The sequence below is a fragment of the Enhydra lutris genome, unplaced genomic scaffold (assembly GCF_002288905.1).
Source record: "Enhydra lutris kenyoni isolate GAN:26980312 unplaced genomic scaffold, ASM228890v2 scaffoldscaffold43, whole genome shotgun sequence".
Lineage (NCBI taxonomy): Eukaryota > Metazoa > Chordata > Mammalia > Carnivora > Mustelidae > Enhydra > Enhydra lutris.
Window position 1 is genome coordinate 791,641 of NW_019154127.1, and position 24,083 is coordinate 815,723.

Here is a 24,083-nt window from a genome sequence, read left to right on the forward strand (position 1 = left end):
GGACATTAGTAGCTGAATGGGAGGAGGGTAATTGACCTGAGTCTCTGAAAGCTATCTAATAAATACTAATGTTATTTAGAATCATACAAACTAAAGAGAGTTTGACAAAACCTCCCATCCTATTCCAACACTCCCTTTTCTCATTTCTGACAGGTGATTATTCACCTAGCCACTGATTGCCAGTTTCAGAGATAGGTGTCTTAGCACCTTAGTTACATATAAGACAGTGTATATAACTGGTAAAACTATGAACTATGAACATTTAGGAAATGATCTCATTTCTCTGTCCAGAGTTGTATGGGAATGGAGGTAAGGACCTGAAAACTCCACTCTTTCTTCAGGTCTAAATATCTTCAATGTGAGGGGGTACCAATGTAAATGACTTTCATTTACACAGTGCAACGTTAGGTCGTGGTGCTGAAGACTGAGTTGGAATGCAGGTGGTTTTCAATAGGTGCAGAATGAGAACTACAAATCCTCGCTTTCCCAAACAGTAGAGATTTGAGTGAGTTTGTTGCCAGATCCAATGTCGTCTAATTAATCCAAGGGACAGCTTGTCCTGGTAATCAAAATCAAATGGCATGCAATAATGGGAAGTGTTACCCAGTGGAGCCACAACAGGATGAAAACAAGTCAGAGCTTTGCTTCTCCAGGGGCTTTAATTTTTTTTTTTCAACCCTTTAATTTTTCACCTGGATCCCATATTAAAAAAAACCAAAAACAAAAACAAACACTCAATACTGACCTATTAAGTAAAAGTCCAAGTAAATATTAAGACAAATATATAGGAGCCTCAGTGGAGAATTTATCTTCTACGCTTTGATTTTTAAAAGCTTAAATTCAATGATCTCATTTATATATTCAAATTAATAATCTTCATTTCATCAAAATAGAACAAGTAAATTACAATTTCATAGTGAACTAGTGGCAGAAAGCTGTCCATATTTTCAGTGCTATCCCCATATACATAGGCATTTGGAAATAATTTTCACTCCTATATAGTAAATCTATTTTGGGCCAGATCAACTAGGAACTATTTATATAGTTTAAAAGTAAGCATTAGCTCAGCAAAATTTGTTAAGAGTTTGGTGGATCTTAACTTCCTGGGTTCTGTTCAAGAAGCATCTTGTAAATGCCTACCACGTATAGACATAGCTCTGAGGACACAAAGATAAATTGACTTTGTCCTTGTTCACGGGAAAGGTCTCACAGTGTCTGGATGAAGCAATTTAAGGCTAACCTAGAGATGTAAAGTAGCTATGGAGTTCAGCGGAGGAACACCCCCAAAAAGAGGTTTGGGAGAGGATCACTAGGAAAAATGAGTTCTGAATAATAGCCCAAGTAAACAATAGGAGGGAGTGCTTTCCAGCCTGAAAGACATATGAAAAAAGGGGTGTCATAAGGCAGGTTTTAGTCTGGAAAGACCATCTGTCTCACTGTGTGAGAAAAGCATGGTGAATGAAGGAAACTACAAGTAAGTTCATGTTTGTAGAAGGTGGAATACCTACTATACACTTATGTACATCACTCTCTATATGGGGATTTTATACGTGGAATTTTATGCCCAGTTTATATGTGGACAATAGTTATAAAAGGGTGGATCCAGGTGAGAAATAACGAGGGCAGTAGATAAGGAAGGTTGCAAAACATTTAGAATAGAAAGCTAATAGGACTTAATGAATTAGATGAGTGTTTTGAGGTGGATGGAGAAGTTTAGACAACCTGTAGAAGTCTGGTTTGAGTGACAAGTTTTATTTTACTGTAATGTTTCAACCTAGTTACCAATATAATAGATATCAGGATACTAGAGTGGGTAGATAAACACTCCACAGTTTCCTGTACATAGGTACAAAGGAAGTGCCCTACAGAGATTGTCCTAGAATTTTTGGACCTGTGCATGAAATTTATAAAAGGGATCACATGCGTGGTAGAAGTAGTTGCTGGAGAGATTTCTCTGGAGAATACTGTTACCTCTTTGAGTCCACACTTCTTCTGCCTTCAGGATGCCATTTTTGAATCCTGGTAAGTAGGATTTCAGGGGGCCATTCAGAGAATTCTGAAACAAGTTGGCTGCAGTTGGAGAAGGAGAAGACCAATAGCTGGTTCAAACTTGAGGAAGTCAAGGTAGACAATGCACTGTGGTGTGGCTCCTAGGTGACAAAAGAGGACTACACAAGAGCTGACCAACTGAAGGGAGGGCCAACTAGGAAGTGCTGCATCATGATCAGAGGCACTCCCATGACACCCAAGGAAAGAATGAGTGGGTGTGAGATTTGAATCCAGAGTACCTCAGGAAGAGTATAGTCAAGGACTCTCTACAAGGGTGAGGAGATTTCAGCAGAAAAAAAGCAAGTTATGTACCAATGGATGTCATGGGGCTGAGGAAATATGATACACCCCCATCTAAAAAAGATCCATTGATTGGTTCAAATAAACATCAGGAAGGACTGCCCAACAGAAAATCATGAAGAGTCAAAGAAAATTCTTAAAAAAAAAAAAAAAAAGACTTAGGTTTAAAAATTCCCCAGACCCACCTGAGGACTATTTTTTGATCCCAGAGAGCACAGAGCAGGTCCACCAAGAAAAACTGTCCTAATTCTTTTTGAGCCTGGTAGAAGGCGCAATAACTAATGGTTTGGTGAGGGCAGGTGGAAGGAAGGAGGGAAGGAAAGAAGGAAAGAAAGGAGAAAGAGGAGAAACCAACCACAAATCACATTCCTTCACTTCTCTAGTCTTCCAGTGGACTGGAGCTCAAAGGGAAGAAAAATTTGAAGTTAAATCAAGTTGGACTTCTGATTCATATTAGAATAGAACTTCTAATTACTAAGTTCAGGTTTCACCTAAAGGAACTCTAGAACTGCTATTACCTTAAGAAAATACAAAAATCCTGAAAAGTCTACCAATTTTCACTGAATAATTTTAAGAGGACAGTAGGGGAAAAAATTGGTTTTGTTGTTCCACTAGTTATGTTTGTTTGATATCCTAATTAACCTTGTCATTATTGACATTGGGCTTATGTAGCAATAATAGATTTAATGGATAAAACAACAGATTCTCCCTATTTAGGAATTTGTTGATGCAAGAGTGGCAGCAGGGCATCCAAGTGAATTTTTACAACAGCTCCATGAATTTAGATCTACGGAAGGAGTCAAGAAATACTTGTATGTTTCTCTCGAGCAATTTATTTCCCCCTTTAGTTCTTTATGAATGACGATCACTTCAAAACCAAGATATCTATAATCCCTCAATAATCTTTGTGGGTTTATCTGCTTTGATCAAACCTACAGAAGGCTATCAAGATAAACTCTCTGAAATACCATATTTTTGTGCTTCAAGAACAGTGACTACCAATCTATTATCAATCAAATTTGAATTTCTCAGCTCAGCAGATAATTTTTACCAATCGTCTCTCCATAACTACTTAAACTCATTTCTCACATCCACATGGGACCACTTTTCTGACCCCAACAGAAGTCTTTATGCTTCATTTACACTTTTGCTATTCACCGTACTGGAACACTCTTTCAACCAAATTCTATTTTCAATACCCAATTCAGACACCCTTAACATGGGTTTCAGGGAAACCAGGCTATTTCTAAGAACCCTGAGATTACAGCTGGATTTGTATGCCTTTTGTGGGAACAATTAAGACAGTTTTAATATAGAATCCATAACCCAGAAAATAGTTAATAACCACTGATATAACCTAAAATATAGGATTCACTTCATGTAGCCACTGTCGACTGTCCTTCCCAGCATCCGTGATTACAGACCTTCTTTTTCCCAGATGCCTCACTGTGCCTGCTCTTGCTGTAGCTACTCTCACTGCCCCACGGCCAGTTGGAACTTACTCTGGGTCCAGAGTAACTCTGGCGACAACCACAAGTACTTTAGCTTCCTAAGCCCCACATAGCTACTATTTCTCAGACTAACCTGAGATGTGGTTTGCCAGGTCTTCTGACAGCTCTACCTAGTTGCTGATTACTTGATGTTTTGCGTCCCTCCTGAACAATCATGCATATGCTCCATGACAGAAAGTTCCCTCATTTCCTGGCGTCACTGTAGTTGGCCTCTTATGCTATGTTTATTTCCATGGAACTCCCGATGTTCTACTGTTAGTTCCTGTCCTCCTTTTTACAAATAATCCTACTTCATCTTGGGCTCCGATAACAATAATGTTGATGCCAATAAGAACAATATCGAGCATGCTGTACATGGGCACTAGGCAATATATTTACACTAGGCAATATATTTATACTAGGCAATATATATAATGTTTTATATGCATTGCCTCATTTCTTCCTGACAATGACCTTATCTGATAGACATTTTTTGGCAGGACACTCTGTTTATGGTAGCTACCCTTTATTGAGCAACCACCACATGTGACACATTTTGTTAGTCTATACATACATGTAATAGCCACGAACATATACAATGGGTTTTTTTATCTGCAATTTTTAGAAGAGGAGACTGAGAACAAAGAGTCTCAATGACTAACTTCACTGAGATAGTAAATTGCAATTAAATCTCAGGTTCTGTGCTCCCCATACCAGAGTTAAATAAGCTGTCCTATTCCTCAGATCCCTGCCTCAGTGTCCCACCAGAACCTATGGTCCTGGTAGGCAAGTCCAGCTGATCCTGGTATTGCCTCTTCAAATTGTTTCTGGATATGATATTCATGTACTGAGTATGTCCTAAAGTACTAGCTTATATGTTGCATGTGTTCTTCAGTTCCTTGGCTTGTTCATTCGTTAATTTATTAGTTCATTCACTTGTTTGGCATCTCCTTGTTGGGTGTTCATTCTATGCTAAGTCTTCCTCAAATACTAGGGGAGCAAGACTGGAAAAGCACAGGTTGGAGATGGACATGTAAATAAATATGATGGTCTAACAACAAATATAATGGAGGTAAGGAGCCAAAATTTATGAGTCAAAGTAAGCACATAGAAGCTAGCCTTTGAGTTGAGACATGAAGGCCTTCCAGCCAGAGGCAAGTAGGAGCAAGTTCAGGGAGCCCCAGTAGGTTTAGCAAGTGCTAGGGTCGGGGCAGGAGATGAGAGGGATGGCATAAGAGATAAGGAACCAGATCACTGGGGAGCCTGCAGATCCTGCTGATGAGCATAGGTTTTATCTCAGACATAGGATGGCTTCAAGGGAAGCCTGCCATTCCTTCACTATGTAGAATTTATATTATATATATTATATAATAAATATATTATATTTAATTTATATTAAATTATTAAATTTATAAATATAAATTTATATTAATTTATATTAATATAAATTTATATTAATTTATATTAATACATAGTAAAAACTGCATCTTCCAGTTTGGGAGAAAATAGTTCCCTGTAGTGCCACGTTAATGTTACTTGTATAATGGAGCCCTGGTACTACTTGCTGGGTGGGAATTTATAATCTCCTAATACATTTGTTTAGCAAATGCCCAGAGACATGAAACTATAATGCACTCTACCAGGTTTAAAATGTTCTTTAATTCTTCCTCTTTAGTCAGCCTGAAACACTGAAGGATGGTTAGCTTGAAAGACTTGTCTGAAAGGCTTACTGATTCTAAATGATGTGTGAAGTTATCAGGGATTAGTGCACACACAACAATCTCTGAGCTCAGAAAATTTACCACCTGTGACAAATTTGATCTTCACCCCATAAATTCAATCTGCTGACTTGCTCCTTTACATGATTTCTGTTTAGAGATTAGAAATCCTTTAGAAAGTGAGAGTCACTAAAAGAAAGGACCCGGGGAAGTTTTAGCACCACACGCCTGATTTCATGTTTCTTAATAAAACCTGATGCCTGCAAAGTTTTGTTGAATTATGTACTCCTTGAAAGAAACATCTACATTCTCTGACTTTTGCATGTTTTGGCCTGTCTCAGAATTCACTCTGTGCGATCTTTCAACGGACTGGGACACTGCTCCTGGTCACGCCCGTCCCATATCTGCAGGTACCTATACCCTGCCAAGAGTGGCATATAGCACCGTAACTCAGGAGACAAAGAAGAGGAGCAATAAAACTTTTAAATCCATGACCCACCTCTCCTTTCAGCCCCCAACTGTGGAGACTGAGAATGGGGAATTTGCTCTTTGGAGTAAAAGATCGTAAAATGTTTTCTTTTTTCTTTTTCTTTTTTTTTTTCTAAATTTTATTTTTTATAAACATATAATATATTTTTATCCCCAGGGGTACAGGTCTGTGAATCACCAGGTTTACACACTTCACAGCACTCACCATAGCACATACCCTCCCCAATGTCCATAATCCCAGCCCCCCTCCCAACTCCCCTCCCCCCATTAACCCTCAGTTTGTTTTGTGAGATTAAGAGTAAAATGTTTTCTTGCTTTCAATGTGGTCCCTCATCTTGGAGTTCATTATTTCTTTAAACATCTCTAACTGTGGCTTGATAATTTTACCTTCTTATGCAACCTAAGTACAAGCAAAAAGGTCCTTGGGGTGCTCCAAGTGTTTGATCTTAAGCTTTCATGTGGCCTCCTGCCTCTTCTTGCGCTGGCAGGAGATGAAAGGAAACCAGCTGTTTTCTTGTTAAAGATCAAGGTGATCAGGACCTAGTCATGATTGCTGTGGGGAGAGCAGAGACTGGGCAATGTCTTTCCATTAGGCACAGTATATCAGATTTGTGTAGCTGTCACAAAGTGTATTTCATTTCATGCCTATTTGTGATTTCTTTGTTGTTGTTGTTGCCAGGTTTAAATTCCTGGCATCACACTCAGTAAACTGAATGAGGCTATTATTAGCAGTCTATTCCAATTGTAAGAGAATAGCTAATAACTCAGATTCTTACTATGTTTCTGTGTTGTTCTTCACACCTTATTTTTATCCTCACAATAATGCTATGAGATAGAAGGTGTAATTCCTGTTTCACGAAAGAGAAAATCTAGATACAAGAATTTAAGTAACTTGTGTAGATTATATTGGTCATAAATGTTAGTGGAGCTGGGATTAAACCCAAGCAACCATGGCAGGACTACGGTGAGATGAGAGAGGTTCTCAGGGGCATAAAACTTAAGGAAGCACTCCCTCAAAGTCTCCTATAAACTCAAACATGAGAGTGAGTGCCTCCTTAAATCAGGTACCCGGTAGTCTTTGCTGCTTGCCATACCCTAGATCCAGCTTTGCTCTGGAGCCTGAGTAGTGTTAAACCTCATGCATATTGTGTTTCTGGTTCTCACCCTTATGGATTGGAGTCCCCTGTCAATGGGGAAGCAGATTAAACAAACCATGAAAGGGTTTGTAGGTGCTAAAGAGACCAGCAGAAATGAAGCCCAAAGTAGGACTTCTTGCTCTTGCTTGGGCATTCTTCTCTTGCACTATGATCCTTTCATTCTTTTCTTTTAATGGCTCTGTCTCAACTCAACCTTCTCCAATGCAGAGGGCAACAAAGATGCTCTTTACCCGAGAAGTAAATTTCTGCATCCTATAGATAAAACATTAGAACAGCAGCACAGAATAGTGTATGTACTCAGTTAAACCTTGTTTCATTTTGTCAAGCCCAGACACACCCTGAGGTGTATGTTGATGTCAAAGATAAACCAAAGATACATGTATATGAGGAATCTCAGGGCCTTAGAGCAGGATCTGATGAAGAGAAGTCAAACTGTATCAGAGAAAAGGAAATTGTAGGGGATAGTCCAGGATCCCAGGGTAATAATGAAAAACTCACCTTCACCAAATACCCCATACTCTTGAAAACTTTTAGTACATTTGGTAAGTTTTGAATAGACTGGACTTTTCTGGTTTGCTGGCAAATGGCAAAATAATTATTATATTATTAGAACAAAGAGGTTCTTCTATTCAGTCCTATACAACGTGATATTTAAGAAACCACTGGAATTATGGGCTGATAATGTAAGAACTATCCCTGGTACCCTGCAGTGATGGGCCAACGCACTCTTTGATTCAATGGGGCTTGGAATAAGCACCTATGAACTTATGAACATATGTGGAGGAGAGCCAGCAGCAACTGAGACCATAGTTGAGATGAAGGAAGGTGAATGTTATGATCTGGTAGCTTCTTTGAACTTCTCAACATCACACTAGAAAATTCCTGGTCAACAGACTTTTATCAGCGAAATCCTAGCAGATTGGATGATGATGGATCCTCCTCGTTTATGGATATCATGTCCAACAAAGCCATGTGGGAAGATCACAGTAAATGAACAAGTCAGATCACTATGGCTAAGGAAACAATTGAGGCATGAATGAGTAGCACTTGCCTCTTTGATTAGGTTCATAAATCTGGGTCCAAGACGCCATGGTTTGTGTCGATGACACTGCAAGGAGCTGACGGTCAGCTGGGAAGCTCGATGGGAGGCAATGGCCACCATGTACACTGCATCGTACATCAGAGCTGCTTCGGTCTGTGGAGGAAAACACACACCACATCTTCAATTTCACCTTTGTTTCCCTGCCTTTACCGGCATAATCATTCTACCTGCTTCCTTATCTCCTGTTTGTCTGATCTCAACAGCTATTTATTCTCCAGCTGAACAGTTTTCACTCCCTGATAACTATTTTTCTCTAAAATAATACCTCATACTTCACAGTAAATTGTAGTGATAGCTCTGCTTTGTTTTGAGTTCTTAAAAAGACCAAAACCCCTCACATCAGCCACAAAAGACTTGATTCGGGAAACAAACATTTTTTGGAGCACCTTCTATGTTAAGCACAGTGTTAAAATCAACCACATTGAGTTAGAAGATACTAAACCTCACATTTCAATATCAGATTTTGTTTCTCAGGACTTATATCTATTTATATATTTATTTGCTTGTTTCTATTTGGTAGAAAATAATAACTGCAAGCAACACTAATAGGTAATTTCCAAATAGGGATACTTGTGTTGGTCACTTCCATTACTAGTCAAGAAGGTTTGAGTTGTGGAATCAAATCCAATAGCAAGTTGTGGAAGACCTTTTGAAAAACAGACCTGTGTAACTTGCTTGGAATATGCCTACCTTTGTCAGCACTTGCTTTTTGATAGAGAGTGTAAGTAGTTCTTGTTTTGGGGGGTTGAGCATCTCATTCTTCCCTTCCTCATGAAGTTTCTCTTATTTGTAAAATTTCACACAAGACTTCTTGCATTTTATTTAAAAAAATTGCCCTATGGTTTTCTTTAAGGGTAAAATTGTGTAATACCTTCAACACGTTAGTTAAGGGTTTTCACTGAACTTCATTTGAAATTCTCAACAAGCTCCCCAAATCAAAACAGATAGATAAAACCACTTAGGTAGAAAAACTGACCCCCAGACAGGATATTGACTTGTGTAAGGTCCTACATTAGCCAATAATTGGTAGAGTTAAACCTAGAATCCAGGTCATAGATCAAAGATCATTTTTTTTTTTTCAGAAATCTGTTGATTTGCTCAACATTTACTATGCACTTATTGAGAGCATGTCTTAGTGGAAGTGGAAAGAGAGGGTAAGAGTTACTACATCTCACACTTTAACCATCTGTGACTCCGGAGATTATCCCCACTTTAAATCTATATCCTGTGCAATCTCTACCATTGCATTTTCCATATGCATTTATAGTGATATGGGTTTCTAAGTAACGATGTGGGCTGTGTGAATGCAGAAATGTTCGACTTCATGCTTTAGTGGTTAGCACAGTTAGCTAGCACATGAATGATATTCAAAGTTGTTTAATAAACGTTTGCTGAAGGAATTGATATTATTGCATGCCTCACAATAAAATACATTTTTTATGAAAACTGTATAACCCCAAGGTTTTAAGATGTACTTCTAAAATAAATTGTCTCACTTATATGATTGACATAAAGAAGTTAGATCTACCAGTAGTGGTGCTGGTGGTGATTGTTAAAGCTTAAAAATGTTTTGCTCTTTTCAGTTCAAAACTGGTGTATAATCAATTTCATAGATAAGAAAATGGAGGCTCAGGAAAATTAGGTGATTAGTCCAAGACCACTCTTCCAGTCAGCTGCCTGGCCAGGGATTGAACCCGTGACTGTCTGATTCTAGTACCCATGTTCTTCACTACTCTGCTATGCTAACTTGGTGTATTGAAGGAGAGCAAGCCATTGGCAGAATGAGACTTTCTGAAACTCAATCGATAATTAAGGTGACTTTTATCAAGTTCTTATTACATGTAGGGTGCTGCTCTAAATACTTTGTAAACACTGAATCTTTATCATAACTTTTACTCCTTTATGGATAAAGATATGACCAGGTTAACTGGCGTCCCCAAACTGGTGGTGGGAAGATCAAAATTCGAACTCGGGAATTTGGTGCTAGGGCTTGTGTTCTCAACCATGAAGGTGAGCTGCTTCTAAAGCAAATATTTGTCTGATGATTTAATAATCACAGTAATACTCAATTATGGTGAATGTTCATGGACAACTTACTACGCACCAGGCATGTTAACCATTCTACACGTGTTGTTGCCTTAAATTATTGAAATCGTGCCTTTAAATAGGTATTGTTGTCCCCATTTTACCAACAGGAAAATGGAGACTTGGGGAAGGAACTTTAGGAAATAACTTTGATAACTTGCCTAACTTACCAGGCAAGTGAGAATTTCAACTCAAGATGTAAACTTAGATTTTGGAACTCATGCTCTTAATTGCTATGCTATTGGGACCTGGACCATTTTAGCAGTGGAATATACTTTTTTTTTTTTTTTTTTTTTTTTTACAAATTTATATGTATGTTCACTAATAGACTAATTGAAGGATTTGATAGAGAAGGCTGAGGAGTGAAGTTTTGATCTGACTTTTCCAGAAGCTGGGCTCAGGAAGGATTTTGACTTTCTTTGTCAAGGCTGCTTCCACACTGGTCTGGGTAATAACATGGCTCAAAACCATGGGGCTGATCAGTGCTTTTCAAATTCAAAGAAGAAAACCATTTATTGTAAAACCATACTTCCCTTTGACATGTAATGTTTTCTTAGATGGAGGAGACATGTCTTTACCTATTTTATAACACTAATAAACCACCCCTGAATTTCTTTCCCTTTTTAGTTCTGTGCTGGAGGCCAGCTTACTGAGCAGCAACTTTTGAGCTATTTTAGGTAAATACAAAAGAAATTGGCCTGTGTTTCAGATTTTGTTTTTCTGAAGGTAAGTTTATGTTCACATTTTATTTATACCAAAATCCTGAATGAAACCCCATTACTCAGTGTTCCTAAGAAAATCTCTTCACAACAACATGGATCATGACGCAAGCATATGAAAAGCTGTTTCACACCAAGTTTAGTTATCACAACAGTGGGCAGTAAATGGTTAACTCAGCAGGACTGGAGTAGTCACACTCTATGTATCCCAAAGAAAGGACTGGTTTTTAACTGGTTTCTGGGAGATAATGTCTGAGACCTTGGACTATTCTGCTCGATTATAGTATTCTATGGGGTAATGGGCAATGCTAGATAGTTTAACAATGTGATTTATGGTGAATGCTTGTTTTTGTTCACCTAGGGCCCTGGGCTGTATCAGTTTGCCCTCTGGAATGACTAAAGACTGAATAACTAAGGTCAGTGACAGGGCTGTTCTATGCTTATGTGACTGACTAACATCAAGGCTTGGGAGAGTTTCCTTGGTTGGCAATGCTTCGTACATATGGTCCCACATTATTGCTGTAGAGATTAAAGTACGGTCAATACAAATCTCCTGGGAACAGGACCACTGTCCTGTAGTTCTCACATAATTATTCTGTGGGAAAATCATGTAGTTCCCGCATAATTTCTCCTGGACTTTGCCCTTTGCAACTTTTTCCTTTGCTGATTTTAATCTATATCCTTTTGTTGTAATAAATTGTCAACTACGAATTTAACAGCTCTTCTGATTTCTGTGACTCTTTCTACCAAATCATCAAACCTGAATATGGTCTTGGGGACCCAACACAATCCAGTAAGAAGTGACCCCTTAGGAATGAGGACTAACAGGATTTGGCTTTATAGACTCCTTACATTTTGCTGCCTTCCTCGTATGTAACATTGTCGGAAAAAACTGGAGGAGATCGGAGTATTGAGGGAAGAACTTAGTCTTTGTGGAGCAAATGGGCGAAAAGTATAGGTTTCCCATCTTCTCTGGAGATTCAGAAATATTCACTAACCTGATATGGACAAGGCAGTTTTCTAAAAGAGAAGCTCTCCCAAATAACACCCTTCCCCATCATTTCCTAAATGTATTCTTTCACTGATTCCTCTTTTAAAATCCAAATATCTCACCCACAGCATAGAGCTAGCAGGAATTTGTCTCTTAGTATCAATTAGCTAGTTTCCCTTGTTGGGGTCGATGCTGCTGAGGAGTCAAAGTGGTGGGAGAGGCAGTGAACATCCTGAGTATCCAGGATGCTGGCAAGAGCAACCCACAAGTAAACTGGGTGTTGGAAATGGTCTGGGGAAGGGAGCAATGATATAATCAAGTACTCACAATCTAGAAATTCAGTAATTAGGGCAGCAACTCCAGTAGATCCATTGAAATGTGGCACAGAGGTTTGCCTATTTTTACTTCAATAAAAATTTTTCAGCTTTTGAAAGAGACAGTGAAAAATTGGGAAAAGAGGACCATATGTGAAGTTGGAAGACACACCTGGGTGATTCCACTGGTCACACAAGGTCACACAGATCCCCGGTAAGGGACGATCTTGGGCTACAGGCTCAAGTCAAGAAATGTGTCTCTTGTAAACAAGTAAATATTCTGCCTCTGCATTTCAGAATGTCTTTTGTTCCTTTATTGACTACAAACTGGCATAGCAGCAGGTACCATCAAGTAAATTCAATTCTATGTCCTGTAGCTTTTGTATATATTATCTAATTTAATTTGTAAAGTAACACTGTAAAGTATTATTACACAGATTTACAGATAAGCAAGGAGCTCAGAGAAAACAAATTTCAGAGAGGCTCCATAACCTAGTCATGTCATTTAATTATTCAGTAATTTAGTCATTCAGTCCATTGTCTTTCATTACTGAAGCAGCAGTGGACACGTAGGTGCACACTCAAAGGTCCACCTAAGACCTCTTAGATCATGATTATAGGAAATGCTCAGATGTAACATAAGGCTACTGACTGAACTTGATACTGTGAATGCATTTGAAGAAACAGGAAGGCCAATGACAGATAAATGTTGTGTTTTTTCTATGATTCCTATGAACTACTGAATCATACACAATTTTTGTTCTCATTCGGAGGGGCATCCACCTAAAATGGGCTACCCATTATCCCCGTCTTGCCAAAAGCTAACAGACTGAATCAGCCCAAGTGTTAAGAGAAATGTAAACGTAGTGAAAAGAAAAGTAGATTTTGTAAAATTACTCCAAACTTCTATGGTGTTAACACTTCAGTTGATAAAACATTTTCTTTTTTTTAATCTCAAGATGTTTTAAATAATGAGTTTCATTATTTTTGAACTCTATTGACTCAGTACCGGGTTTCCTAATTAACACAATTTTAACCCTATTTTTAAAGTCAATTTTTTTTTCTTTAATTACATCTATGGCTCTTAAGTTTGGAGTCCAAACTCCAACTTGGACATGATTTTCAGATTTGGATGTGTTTTGACATGTATAATATTATTTGAAGATATTTTTAGTATACAATGTTCCAAGAAATTTCTAATAGTTAAAATATGAAAGCGGAAATTAGATAAGTAGGTGAAAGTAAAAACACATGGGTATTTTTAAACATATATTTTTTATATTTCTATATTATATATTCATACAGGCATCTGTATATGTATGTAGCACATGCAAAATATAACTATAAAGGGCAACAGAAAAATTCGCCTTGGAGTATAGTGGTATAATGCATATGATTTCAGAGGACACAACTCTATTCTAGTAATGGCATTACTTAAACATAAATAGTCGTTTGTCTAGGCTAATTTTTAAGATAATCTTATTACTTTAGAATAATCTCTGTCTAAACTATACATGCCTATTTCTTATTTATAGGAAATCTCTTTGGACTTTTACAGACTTATTTCAGGGTTATATGAATATTTTTCATGTAACATCTTGGTCTTAGCAGAAGCTTAATTCCTATTTATTTAGCATTAGTTCCCTTATTAGATACATATTTATTGAAAGCCTGCTTTGCACTGGGCCTTTTCCAGTGCTGGAGATAAAGCATATCATGAAAAGATAAAGCCTCTGTCCTCATGGAGTTTATATTCTTGTAGAGGAAGGCACTTAGCAAACAAATCAAAATATAGCATATGAGGCCATAGGGCTACAGAGTGAAGGAAAACAGGTCATGGGAGAGAGAAACACAGGCCTCTCTGCTGAAATGCATTCAAGCAAATGTGAATAGGGGAGGGTTTTAGGCAGTGAAAGACACCAGAAAGAGTGAACCATGGGATCTGAGAATACAGACCCACTGGAATTGAAACCACACGGCTTTTCATCAGGAAGGTAGGGAGGAAAACGGTTTGAGTACAGAGGCAACCTGAGAAAAAATATTTGTTAGATCTGAGCCCCAGCTTGGGGACATGGCATGTGCTCTCTTGACTCAGAGATGAGTCCACTGGATATCTTTAAACCCATCCTTTAAACTCATTGTGACTCAGTTTTCACATCCCCAAATTGGCCCCCTTTACTAGAAGCCAAAAGGAAACCGCAAACTTCAAAACGGCCTCTCTGGGTAAATAAAGGTCAATATTAAACTTCGTGGGATAAATTTCAAAACTATTTATTTATTTTCTTTTTATTGTGTCTGTATGAGATGACAGATGCTAACGAAACTAATTGCAATGATCATTTCCCAATATATGTAAGTCAGTCTGTAATGCTGTATCCCTTAAGCTTACACATTGAAGTATACCAATTCTATCTTCGTAGAACTGGGGGGAAACTGATCTGCATGACTATGGGATCCGAATTCTAGTGGGGGTTGTGTTCTACCATTTTTTTTGACTATTATAGACATAACCTGATATATCTACTCTCCCCACTTTTAGTGCCCTGGTGAGATCTTCTCTTCTGTTCTGATAAATCTCCATTTCCTTTTTCTTTAGTTTATAATAAAAACAAGAACAACAACAAGCCTAGAAATCCTTTTCTTAGATAAGAAGACGGTAGTAAACTTTCGGCTAAATAGGACCCCTTCCATCATTGGGACTTGGCTCTACCATGCTTCCTGCCCGTAGAACTGCCATTTGCCCAGGCCATCAACAACAGTCCTGGGGGAGTAGCAGCACCCCATGCCTGGCCTGAGTTGGTGTGACTTGTGTGACTCTATCCTTTGTCAATGATTTTCCTCATCTCAGTGAATATGTACAAACTGTCCTGTCAGCTCCGTATAACTGAATGTAGCAGATGCTTTTTTTTTTTGTAAGTTAAGCCACACTTATGATGCATATTTAATGTTTGGCATGAATCGATAATCTGTGTTAACACAGCTCCAAACTCTTAACTTTTTTAGTGGTATATACCAAGGGCAGGTAACAATTACTAGAGATCTCAGCCTGTGACAGAAATCTCACTGGGACGCAAGATGGGTGGGCAAGGGCTTGAGCCATATTTGCATTCACTGGAATTACAAATTCAAGAGGAAGAAGAGAAAAACCAGTATACCAGCATAACTTTCTGTCTCTGATTTTTTTTTTCTTTCTCTCTCTAGCTTGCCCCCTTCCCTTTCAGAGGGTCTGCTATTTCCCTGGATATTCTTTATTTATTCCTATTCAAAGCAATATTTCAAATCACCCAAGGCTCATTTGTATCAAAATGCTTTCCATCATTATCTCTCAGATTACTTTGTACATTTTAAGAGTTATTTCATGTTTGAAAAACAGTCAGGGAGCTTGAACATGGAATCATCCAGAACAACTTCATTCATGCATTTATGTTTTTCTATTCATTTGCTTCTCATAAAAAAAAAATGGTAGAAAAAGAAAAGAAATCCCAAGTTCATTTCTCCACAAGATGATACCTTTCAGTTATCAGTAAATTGTATCTTAAAAGCAAGAGTGCTTCTCCTGATGATGGGAACAAGAATGAAATACTATGCCAATTTCAAATGCTATTACCTGCCCACATTCCCAGTATCTTTCTCTTTAGATTACATGATTCCTACATAGAAAGCTTTTTAAAAAATTTTCCTGCTCTTTTCCTCATCACGCAGGGAGCTTCATTAGAGAAATAAAGCTAGGGGAGGTGCGTTTGACAACGAAAGACAAACGATGCTAGCGAGAAGATCTCTGATGAGGCAGTTGGCAATTTATCTGTTCAGCAGAGTACCTCTCCCTTGTCAGGAGGTGGGCCTGGCATCGCTTCAAGAGTGACATATGGCTGGTGTGACTCACTGTCAATTTCTGCAAAGGTTTTCCTGTACGTACCCAGGCAGGAAGAATGTGAACACACCGACGGTATGTGAACCTGGCATTTGTCCATGTGTGCACCACTCGTTGAGATGCAGCAGAAATGAGGGAGGCAGAATGGTTCTGTATCACCTTTGTAAGCTCCACTTCTTTCCCTACCCCTCTTCCCAGGGCCACACTTCCAGGCTTAAAACTCTCTCCAATTACCCTTGTTTTGGTTTCTGCTTTGTCTCCATTTGGCTGACAGTGATGGCTACTCCTGTTAACTTTTTATTTATTTATTTATTTATTTATTTATTTATTTATTTATTTATTTTGGTCAGAGACACATATGGTCAGAAAGATGAAAACAGAAGTTTTTGGTAGTAGCCCTGCATAGGCTTTCAAATCACCTAAAAACTTTACTCCTTCTTCTCTCATTCAAGTCAAGGCACGGGTTATAATACTTTTACTCACACTATAGAAGGCATATGCAATTCCTATCCTAAACCCTAAGGAATTAAAAAATCATCACAAATGATTTTATCTTAAGTCTACTTACTGTCATCATGCCATCCAAGAGGCCAGTCTCCGGCCTGGGGGGGGCCTGTAGTCTCTCCATGGACCACTTCTCAATGATGGAGGACACATGAGGGTTGTCAATATTAAGCAGCCGAAACCCAGTCATGTTTACACCACTGTACCTATAGAGTTCCAGATCTAAAGCAAATAAGTCCTGTGCAGTATTAAAAATGATAAAAGTAGAGTTAACATTTTCAATGTTCTTTGTGTAAAACAGAATAGTGATTGCAGAAGCAATAGGTCGATTAACATTAAAATGGCAGCTGTCCTCACACTGCTTCATCAAAGAATATTTCCTGCTGTTCTTCCCTTGCACACTGCTTGGGAAACTCTAAGGCAGCGAGCATTTTCATTTTTCCTCTATTTTTTGCAATACTATTAGAATTCGGATGAATCAAGAAGAGGAATTTGGCTGTTGATAATTAGTATGTCCTTGGGAACAGGTTACAGTATTCTGAGAAGTTATAGTTCTGTTTTTAGAATATAGTGTTTGGGGGAGTTGTAAGGGAGTGGTAAGTTGTAAGGGATTTATTTTATAGGTGAAGACTCCGAAGTTCTCAGTGGTGATGTGAGTGGTCCAAGGATGACCCACTTGTCAGTGTAATACCGCTCTTTTCCATCACTTTTTGCTGCCTCAGATCTTGTAAAGGAGATGAAATTTGGAACTTGCCCCTGCATGTGATAGGAAGATCACTTCCAGGAGGAAAAAAATACCATTCCCTGGCTCATTGACCCATGCCCCATACAATGAGGGCATGAAGAACATTCACTGGACAGAAGCTCTGAATAAGAAGTGAAGGGTTCTCCCTCCTACACTGTTGGTGGGAATGCAAGCTGGTGCAACCACTCTGGAAAACAGCATGGAGTTTCCTCAGAAAGCTGAAAATAGAGCTACCCTACGACCCAGCAGTTGCACTACTGGGTATTTACCCTAAAGATACAAATGTAGTGATCCGAAAGGGCATGTGCACCCAAATGTTTATAGCATCAATGTCCACAATAGCCAAACTATGGAAAGAACCTAGATGTCCATCAACAGATGAATGGATAAAGAAGATGTGGTATATATATACAATGGAATACTATGCAGCCATCAAAAGAAATGAAATCTTGCCATTTGTGATGATGTGGATGGAACTAGAGGGTATTATGCTGAGTGAAATAAGTCAATTGGAGAAAGACAACTATCACATGATCTCCCCGATATGAGGAAGTGGAGATGCAACGTGGGGGGTTTGAGGGGCAGGAAAAGAATAAATGAAACAAGATGGGATTGGGAGGGAGACAAACCATAAGAGACTCTTAATCTCACAAAAAAAACTGAGGGTTGCCGGGGAGGGGGGTAGGGAGAGGGCGGTGGGGTTATAGACATTGGGGAGGGTATGTGCTATGGTGAGTGCTGTGAAGTGTATAAACCTGGCGATTTATAGACCTGTACCCCTGGGGCTAATAATACATTATATGTTAATAAAAAAAAATTTTAAAAAGTGAAGTGTTCTCTTCAAGGAATAAACTAGAGCTTAGAGTTGTGTGAACATGAGTATCATGACCATAGAACTAATTCCCCTTCAGGCAATGTTTCAGGGAGAAAAGTTTAACCCACTTGCATTTTCCATTACAGTTGAGGCTGAGTATAATCCAGAGGCTTATGTTCATTTATATTTATTTTTTCAAAGATTGTATTTATTTATTTGTTTGTTTGTTTGTTTGTTTATTTGAAAGTGAGAGCATGAGCAGGGGAAGGGGGATGAGGGGGTTAGGGACAGAGGGAGAGAGAGAAGCAGACTCCCCCCTGAGTAGAGAGGGACTCAGGACCCTGGGATCCTGACCTGAGTCAAAGGCTTAAGCTTAAGATGCTTAAGCTACTTGCCTTTGCTGATTCATATTTAAAATGATATAAAAATTTCAACTTTCTTCTCTTGAAGAAAGGTTTCACTCTAACATATGTCATTAAAAATATCTCACATTTAAAATAAACCAAACTTTCAGAATAACATTTAATGGGAATAAAAGGAGAAAAACTTCCATAAAAATTTGCTAACAGTGTAACTGTTTTGTGGAAGTGCAAAGCAAGATACTACATGATCAGGGGTGGCTGTGGTTCCTAAGGAGAAGCAGCTTCAGAAACACCTCATGATCTGTATTTGTAGAAGATATGCACAGATTTGTTCTTTTGAATAATTCTTTACACTGCTATTCTTTCCCAGGATAACATTGGATTAGACTGTAAAGCTTTCAGAGGGAAGATCTGTGCTCCTGGCTCAGTATCAGAAAAGAGTTCTTCCTTCTAAATTGTTCTATTTCCCCCCTTGTACTACGTAACTTTCTTTCTTCTTTAAGTTTTGTCAATATTCATGGGCAAGAATGGTAAGAATATAAAAAGCATGGCAGAATGCAGACAAAACCCAAGGAAAATGCTTAAGGAAGCAAATTTAAAGAATAAGACCCTAAAAGGAATGATTTCCTTTAGCATGCTCAATGAATGGAAGGAAAGTTGCTTAAACCACAAGAAGTTAGAAAATTCCAGGATGCATATGGAACCCCTCACAGGCTCCACAGTACTTAATGAGGTGCGCTAAAATAAATACAATACACAGGTACAAAATTAGGTTGGCCCACAAATTGAGCTTCCTATGCATTATAGAATATGGAAAGTCCAGGGTCTGGTTTGTAACATCTGCTTGTCAGTAAGGATGAAAAAAGCAAGACTGTGAGGGCAAGTTGTTTGTTCCGAAGGGTCTCTGTGAAGACCAGGCTTTTTAGATTTCATTGTCTCAAATCTCAACAAAACCAGCTCTTAGGAGTGTGTACGGTGGGATGATAGAAAGTTCTGAGGCAGGTGTCCATGCTGTCTTGAGCAGAACCCAGTTGTTCATGGTGATGGGGGAAGGGCTGTACTTGTGACCTAAGTAAGATGCTTTTAAGTTCTTAGGGGTTTCTTCAACTGTTCTGACAGAAGCCCTGATTAGGATATCAGTGAGGGAGGGAAGATCATGGAAAGTTTAGTTTAAGATTTTTCTGCCCTGCATCCCACTCCCTTACCCCAAGCTCTGGAACACTGATGCTTTTGGCACCTGCCCTGGAACACTGATCTCATGGTGCCAGAGATACTTGAGCGAGGAGTGGAATTCACTGCTTCCATCAGTGGTATGTATTCAAGGACAGCTGCCTGGTTCTTGTTCCAAATTATTTTATTTCCCTTACTCACCAGCTTACCTTGCCAGTTTTATTTCGTAAAATAAACTCTTAGGAAATTTCCCAGAACCTAGGTAGATTGCAGTCAACATACCATTACAGATTGGCAAAGAAGATTGGTTATGAGGGGCCCCTGGGTGGCTCAGTAGTTAAGCATCTGCCTTCAGCTCAGGTCATGATCCCAGGGTACTCGAATGGAGCCATGCATCAGGCTCCCTGCTCAACGGGAAGCCTGCTTCTCCCTCTCCCACTGCCCCTGCTTGTGATCCCTCTCTTGCCATGTCTCTCTCTGTCAGACAATACATTTAAAAAAATCTAAAGAAATTTAGGGGCACCTGGATGGCTCAGTGGGTTAAGCCTCTGCCTTTGGCTCAGGTCATGCTCTCAGGGTTCTGGGATCAGCCCTGCATTGATCCAACCTGCTTCCCCTCCTCTCTCTGTCTGCCTCTCTGCCTACTTGTGATCTCTGTGTGTCAGGTAAATAAATAAAATCTTTAAGAAAAAAAAAAAAGGTTGGTTATGTGTTTTCTTCTCCTATGAGAAAGTGAAGTCTGTGTGTGTCTGATTTTTAAAATTGAATGAGAGCTATCACATCATTTTGATATGTTAAATACTCTAAATCATTCTTCCTTGATATGAAAATCTCAAAATTTAAGATGTTATAGTCTCTTTTGAATTTCTTAGGTTCAGAACTATGATTCTTTTTTTAGTGGTGAAAAATGTTCGCTGTGCAAAGCATCTCCCATGCTCCTTTTCTTGATGATCTTCAAAACACCTGGTCGGTGACCCCAGCTAATCTAGCTATCTACTGGACACAGGCAGGTAAATCATATAAGATCAAAAAAGCTGAGATACACTAGTGTGCCTTCTAATGTATACAAAAAATGTAGGTGATTCTTCTTTATGACTAGTTTGTACTTTGACAGCTTCTATTTAATGAAAGTATCATTTAAATCCCTTTCCAGATGCACATGCACTGCTACTAGTTAAAAAAAAAAAAAAGAAAGAAAGAAAGAACCTGCTGTTCAGCATTTCTGGATTTACAGGATTTTTAAGAAAGTAAGATGAATCTCCATGACAATATCCTGCCTCTGACACCGGTGGGGCTGACTACTGAAATAACTGGAGACATTTTCTATATTGCATGGAATACATTTCTACCTGAAGTGCTTACCAGGGTTGTGAAAAAGTAGTGATAGTACTCAGTCATCATGCCCATGAACAGAATCTGCAAAAAAGAAATAAGGGGAAAGAATCAGAAACAGAATTACAATAAGAAATAGATCATTAGCAGGGCAATTGCAATATCTTGACGACACAGAGCAGGAAGGGGCTTTGGAAGTCCACAGATTCAGCACATCAGAAACCTGAGACAGATCAGTGGCTGATAGGGAGCTGATGTGGGCAGATGAGGACTCAGGCCATTAACCTCCATCCAAAGTTCTTTCATTAGACTATGTTCGTTCGATCTTCACTGAAGTGGTAGTCTAATTTAAATTTTAAAAAATTAAAAATAGTTTATGTGCAACAAATTTAATATTTGGATCTGACCTTAATAACAGTGTTTTGCTGTCCTTATTGCCTAAGTGTCTTAGTAACCCCATGCTTAGATATTTTATTGATCTCCTTAGCTTTAATATTTATCATACTGCCTCAGAGAACTCATTAAATGTTGAATTGCAATACTGGTATGTAGATATATTTAAATGAGGGCTTATACATATGCATATCTCTGAAGCCTTTCTACTGCTTTCCCATCTTATCCCACAGTATGAGTAGGGGAAAAGAGGATTTGTTTCTAGATGGAAGGATGGGGACTATTTTGTACAAATGTCACACTGCCTCTTAATTTTGATCCTCAGTTACCTACTTGGGACCTTGACAGTTCTGGACTAGATATTCTGTGTATCGTTTTTACCTGGTAGGGAATGGGGAAAAGAGGTGAAGAGAAAGGACAAGGGTTCTAGGTAGAGTAAGTTTATTAGAATGTGATCCTACTTTTAGATTCCTGGAAATAGTGTCCATTGAATAGAAACAGTTGCAAATGATTTGGAGATAAGGGAAGGTTTCTATGTCTTCTAAATCAAGAGTATCACCTTCCTTGGGTTGGGGGAGGTCAGCAAAGGACCATTTGGGTGCCATTTCTTGGTATTTGTGTAGAAACATATGGAGAACACTCAGAAATCAAATTTCCAAGGCGTTATCCTCACAACTTTATCACATCAAGATAAACTGAATACAAATGAGAATCCCCTCTGGAGGTTTTAAAATGAGATATTCTTCGGCTCCATCACAGAGACATCCCAAACTGGAATTCTCCAGGGCAGAGCCTGGGTTTCTGTTTGCCACAGCAGTGGTTGAAAAACACTGCTCCATGGAAAACATGTCCATTCACATCAACTTCAACAGAAGAGAGGGATTGAAAAGATCTCAGGAAAGGCAACCCCTGTTATCAGAGGTCCTAGAAAGTGCCCAAGATATGTAAACTTGAATGATTTTACACAAAAAGGATAAAGAATGAAGAGGGTATCTGTTGACAGCACGAAACACATGAATCCTGTACTTCTTTTGCCCTGTTTGCTAATGTAGAGACCAGAGGAATATTTAGTGAAATTGTAATGTCATGAAGGTAAGACAAATGACAAGAAACTCTCTTGAATCGTGAGCCCACCGTGTATAAGTCACTCCTATGGTGATAACAAGACCAGGCACACAAAAGAATTTTAAAAAGGGTAGAATTGCTTTAGGGCCATCAATAATGTTTAAAGCCATGCATGGTGAGGTCTTGTTAGCTGGTCTCTTATATCATTGAAGCATAAAGAGCTAACCTGCCGGGGTCAGTCAGGAATCCAATTTTTCACTTTGGTCGTTAGATAGTGTAATTGCAGCCAAGACTACCTCTTCAGAGAGGATGGGGCAAGTTTTATGTCAAGATACAGAGCTGGACACTGAGATTCAAAATATTGTTTCTGAAACTGAAAAAGAAACAAAAAGGCACCTGAATTTTTAGCTTTGCACGTGGGCTGACTTTTCTTTTTAAAATTTGATAATGGAGACATTTAGTTACCAATTGAGGGCATAGGCATTCCCCCCTCCCTTTTTAGACAACCATTCAACTAATCCTTCTTGTTATTTTTTAATTCCTGAAGGCAAGTATTCATTTGATACACCTCTTATTTAATGCTAGAAAAAAGTTATGAGGAGGCAGTGAATATTCAGCTAGCAGATCTACTTTCAATGCAGAAAGAACCCTTGGGTCATCTGAGTATGTTTTTCATTTAGCACACTCAAAAAATCTCTGTTCTTGACTTTCTCTACCTAGTGCCTGGGTCGGTGCCTCCTGGTTCTTCCCCTGAACATCCTAGAAATGGGAATTAAGAAATAGGTATAGTCGTGAATCATTCATCTGCCACCTTTGTGGACTCTCTAGGACACAGGTGAATGAAAAGCTTCTGGGTAAGAAGAAAGCCAGAAGCACCAAAAGTGTGCTTTTTAAACAACTGTCCATGTGAGAGTCTGCGGACTGGTCTGGACCAGCAGCTCTGTCATTTAATAGTAGCATACTTTATAAATAAAAGTATTGCATTCACATAATGATTTTCTCTCTGCACGTTGGTATTTCAACTAAAAGTCATTAAGGGATTAAGAAAATGTCACATCAAGATAAATGTCAGTTTTTCAAATAAAAAAGTATAGTCATGATATGGGAGTTTTCTAATCTTTGCAAAATTCACTTTTTCCTTAGAAAAACTGCCCTCTTTGAATTTTGATAGTGTGCTTGTCTGTCAGACTAGGCAGACGGTGCTGACCTAGGCAGGCCGTGCTGACCTAGGCAGGCCGTGCTGACCTAGGCAATGTATACTTTACCAAGGCAGCATTGCCAGAAACTAGTTCTGGCTATCTTTAAATCATTTTTAACAGCATAAAACACAACACATCACACACACTAATGTGTAATAAATGTGGCTGTTCAATAGTACTGATCGATGACATATTATCCTTCATTGCTTCCACT

At 38.7% G+C, this 24,083-nt stretch overlaps 1 protein-coding gene across 7 annotated transcripts in view; it reads right to left on the reverse strand.

The window, feature by feature from the left end:
* LOC111155720 (glutamate ionotropic receptor kainate type subunit 1) overlaps positions 1-24,083 on the reverse strand; it is a 384,988-nt gene that overhangs the window by 87,528 nt on the left and 273,377 nt on the right. For all 7 annotated transcript variants that reach the window (XM_022516058.1, XM_022516056.1, XM_022516061.1 and 4 more), the window contains 3 exons: positions 21,243-21,296; positions 16,854-17,027; positions 8,255-8,398 (listed from right to left, as the gene is read on the reverse strand). In XM_022516058.1, the coding sequence (XP_022371766.1) occupies positions 8,255-8,398; positions 16,854-17,027; positions 21,243-21,296 (372 nt within the window). The remainder of the gene's footprint in view (positions 1-8,254; positions 8,399-16,853; positions 17,028-21,242; positions 21,297-24,083) is intronic.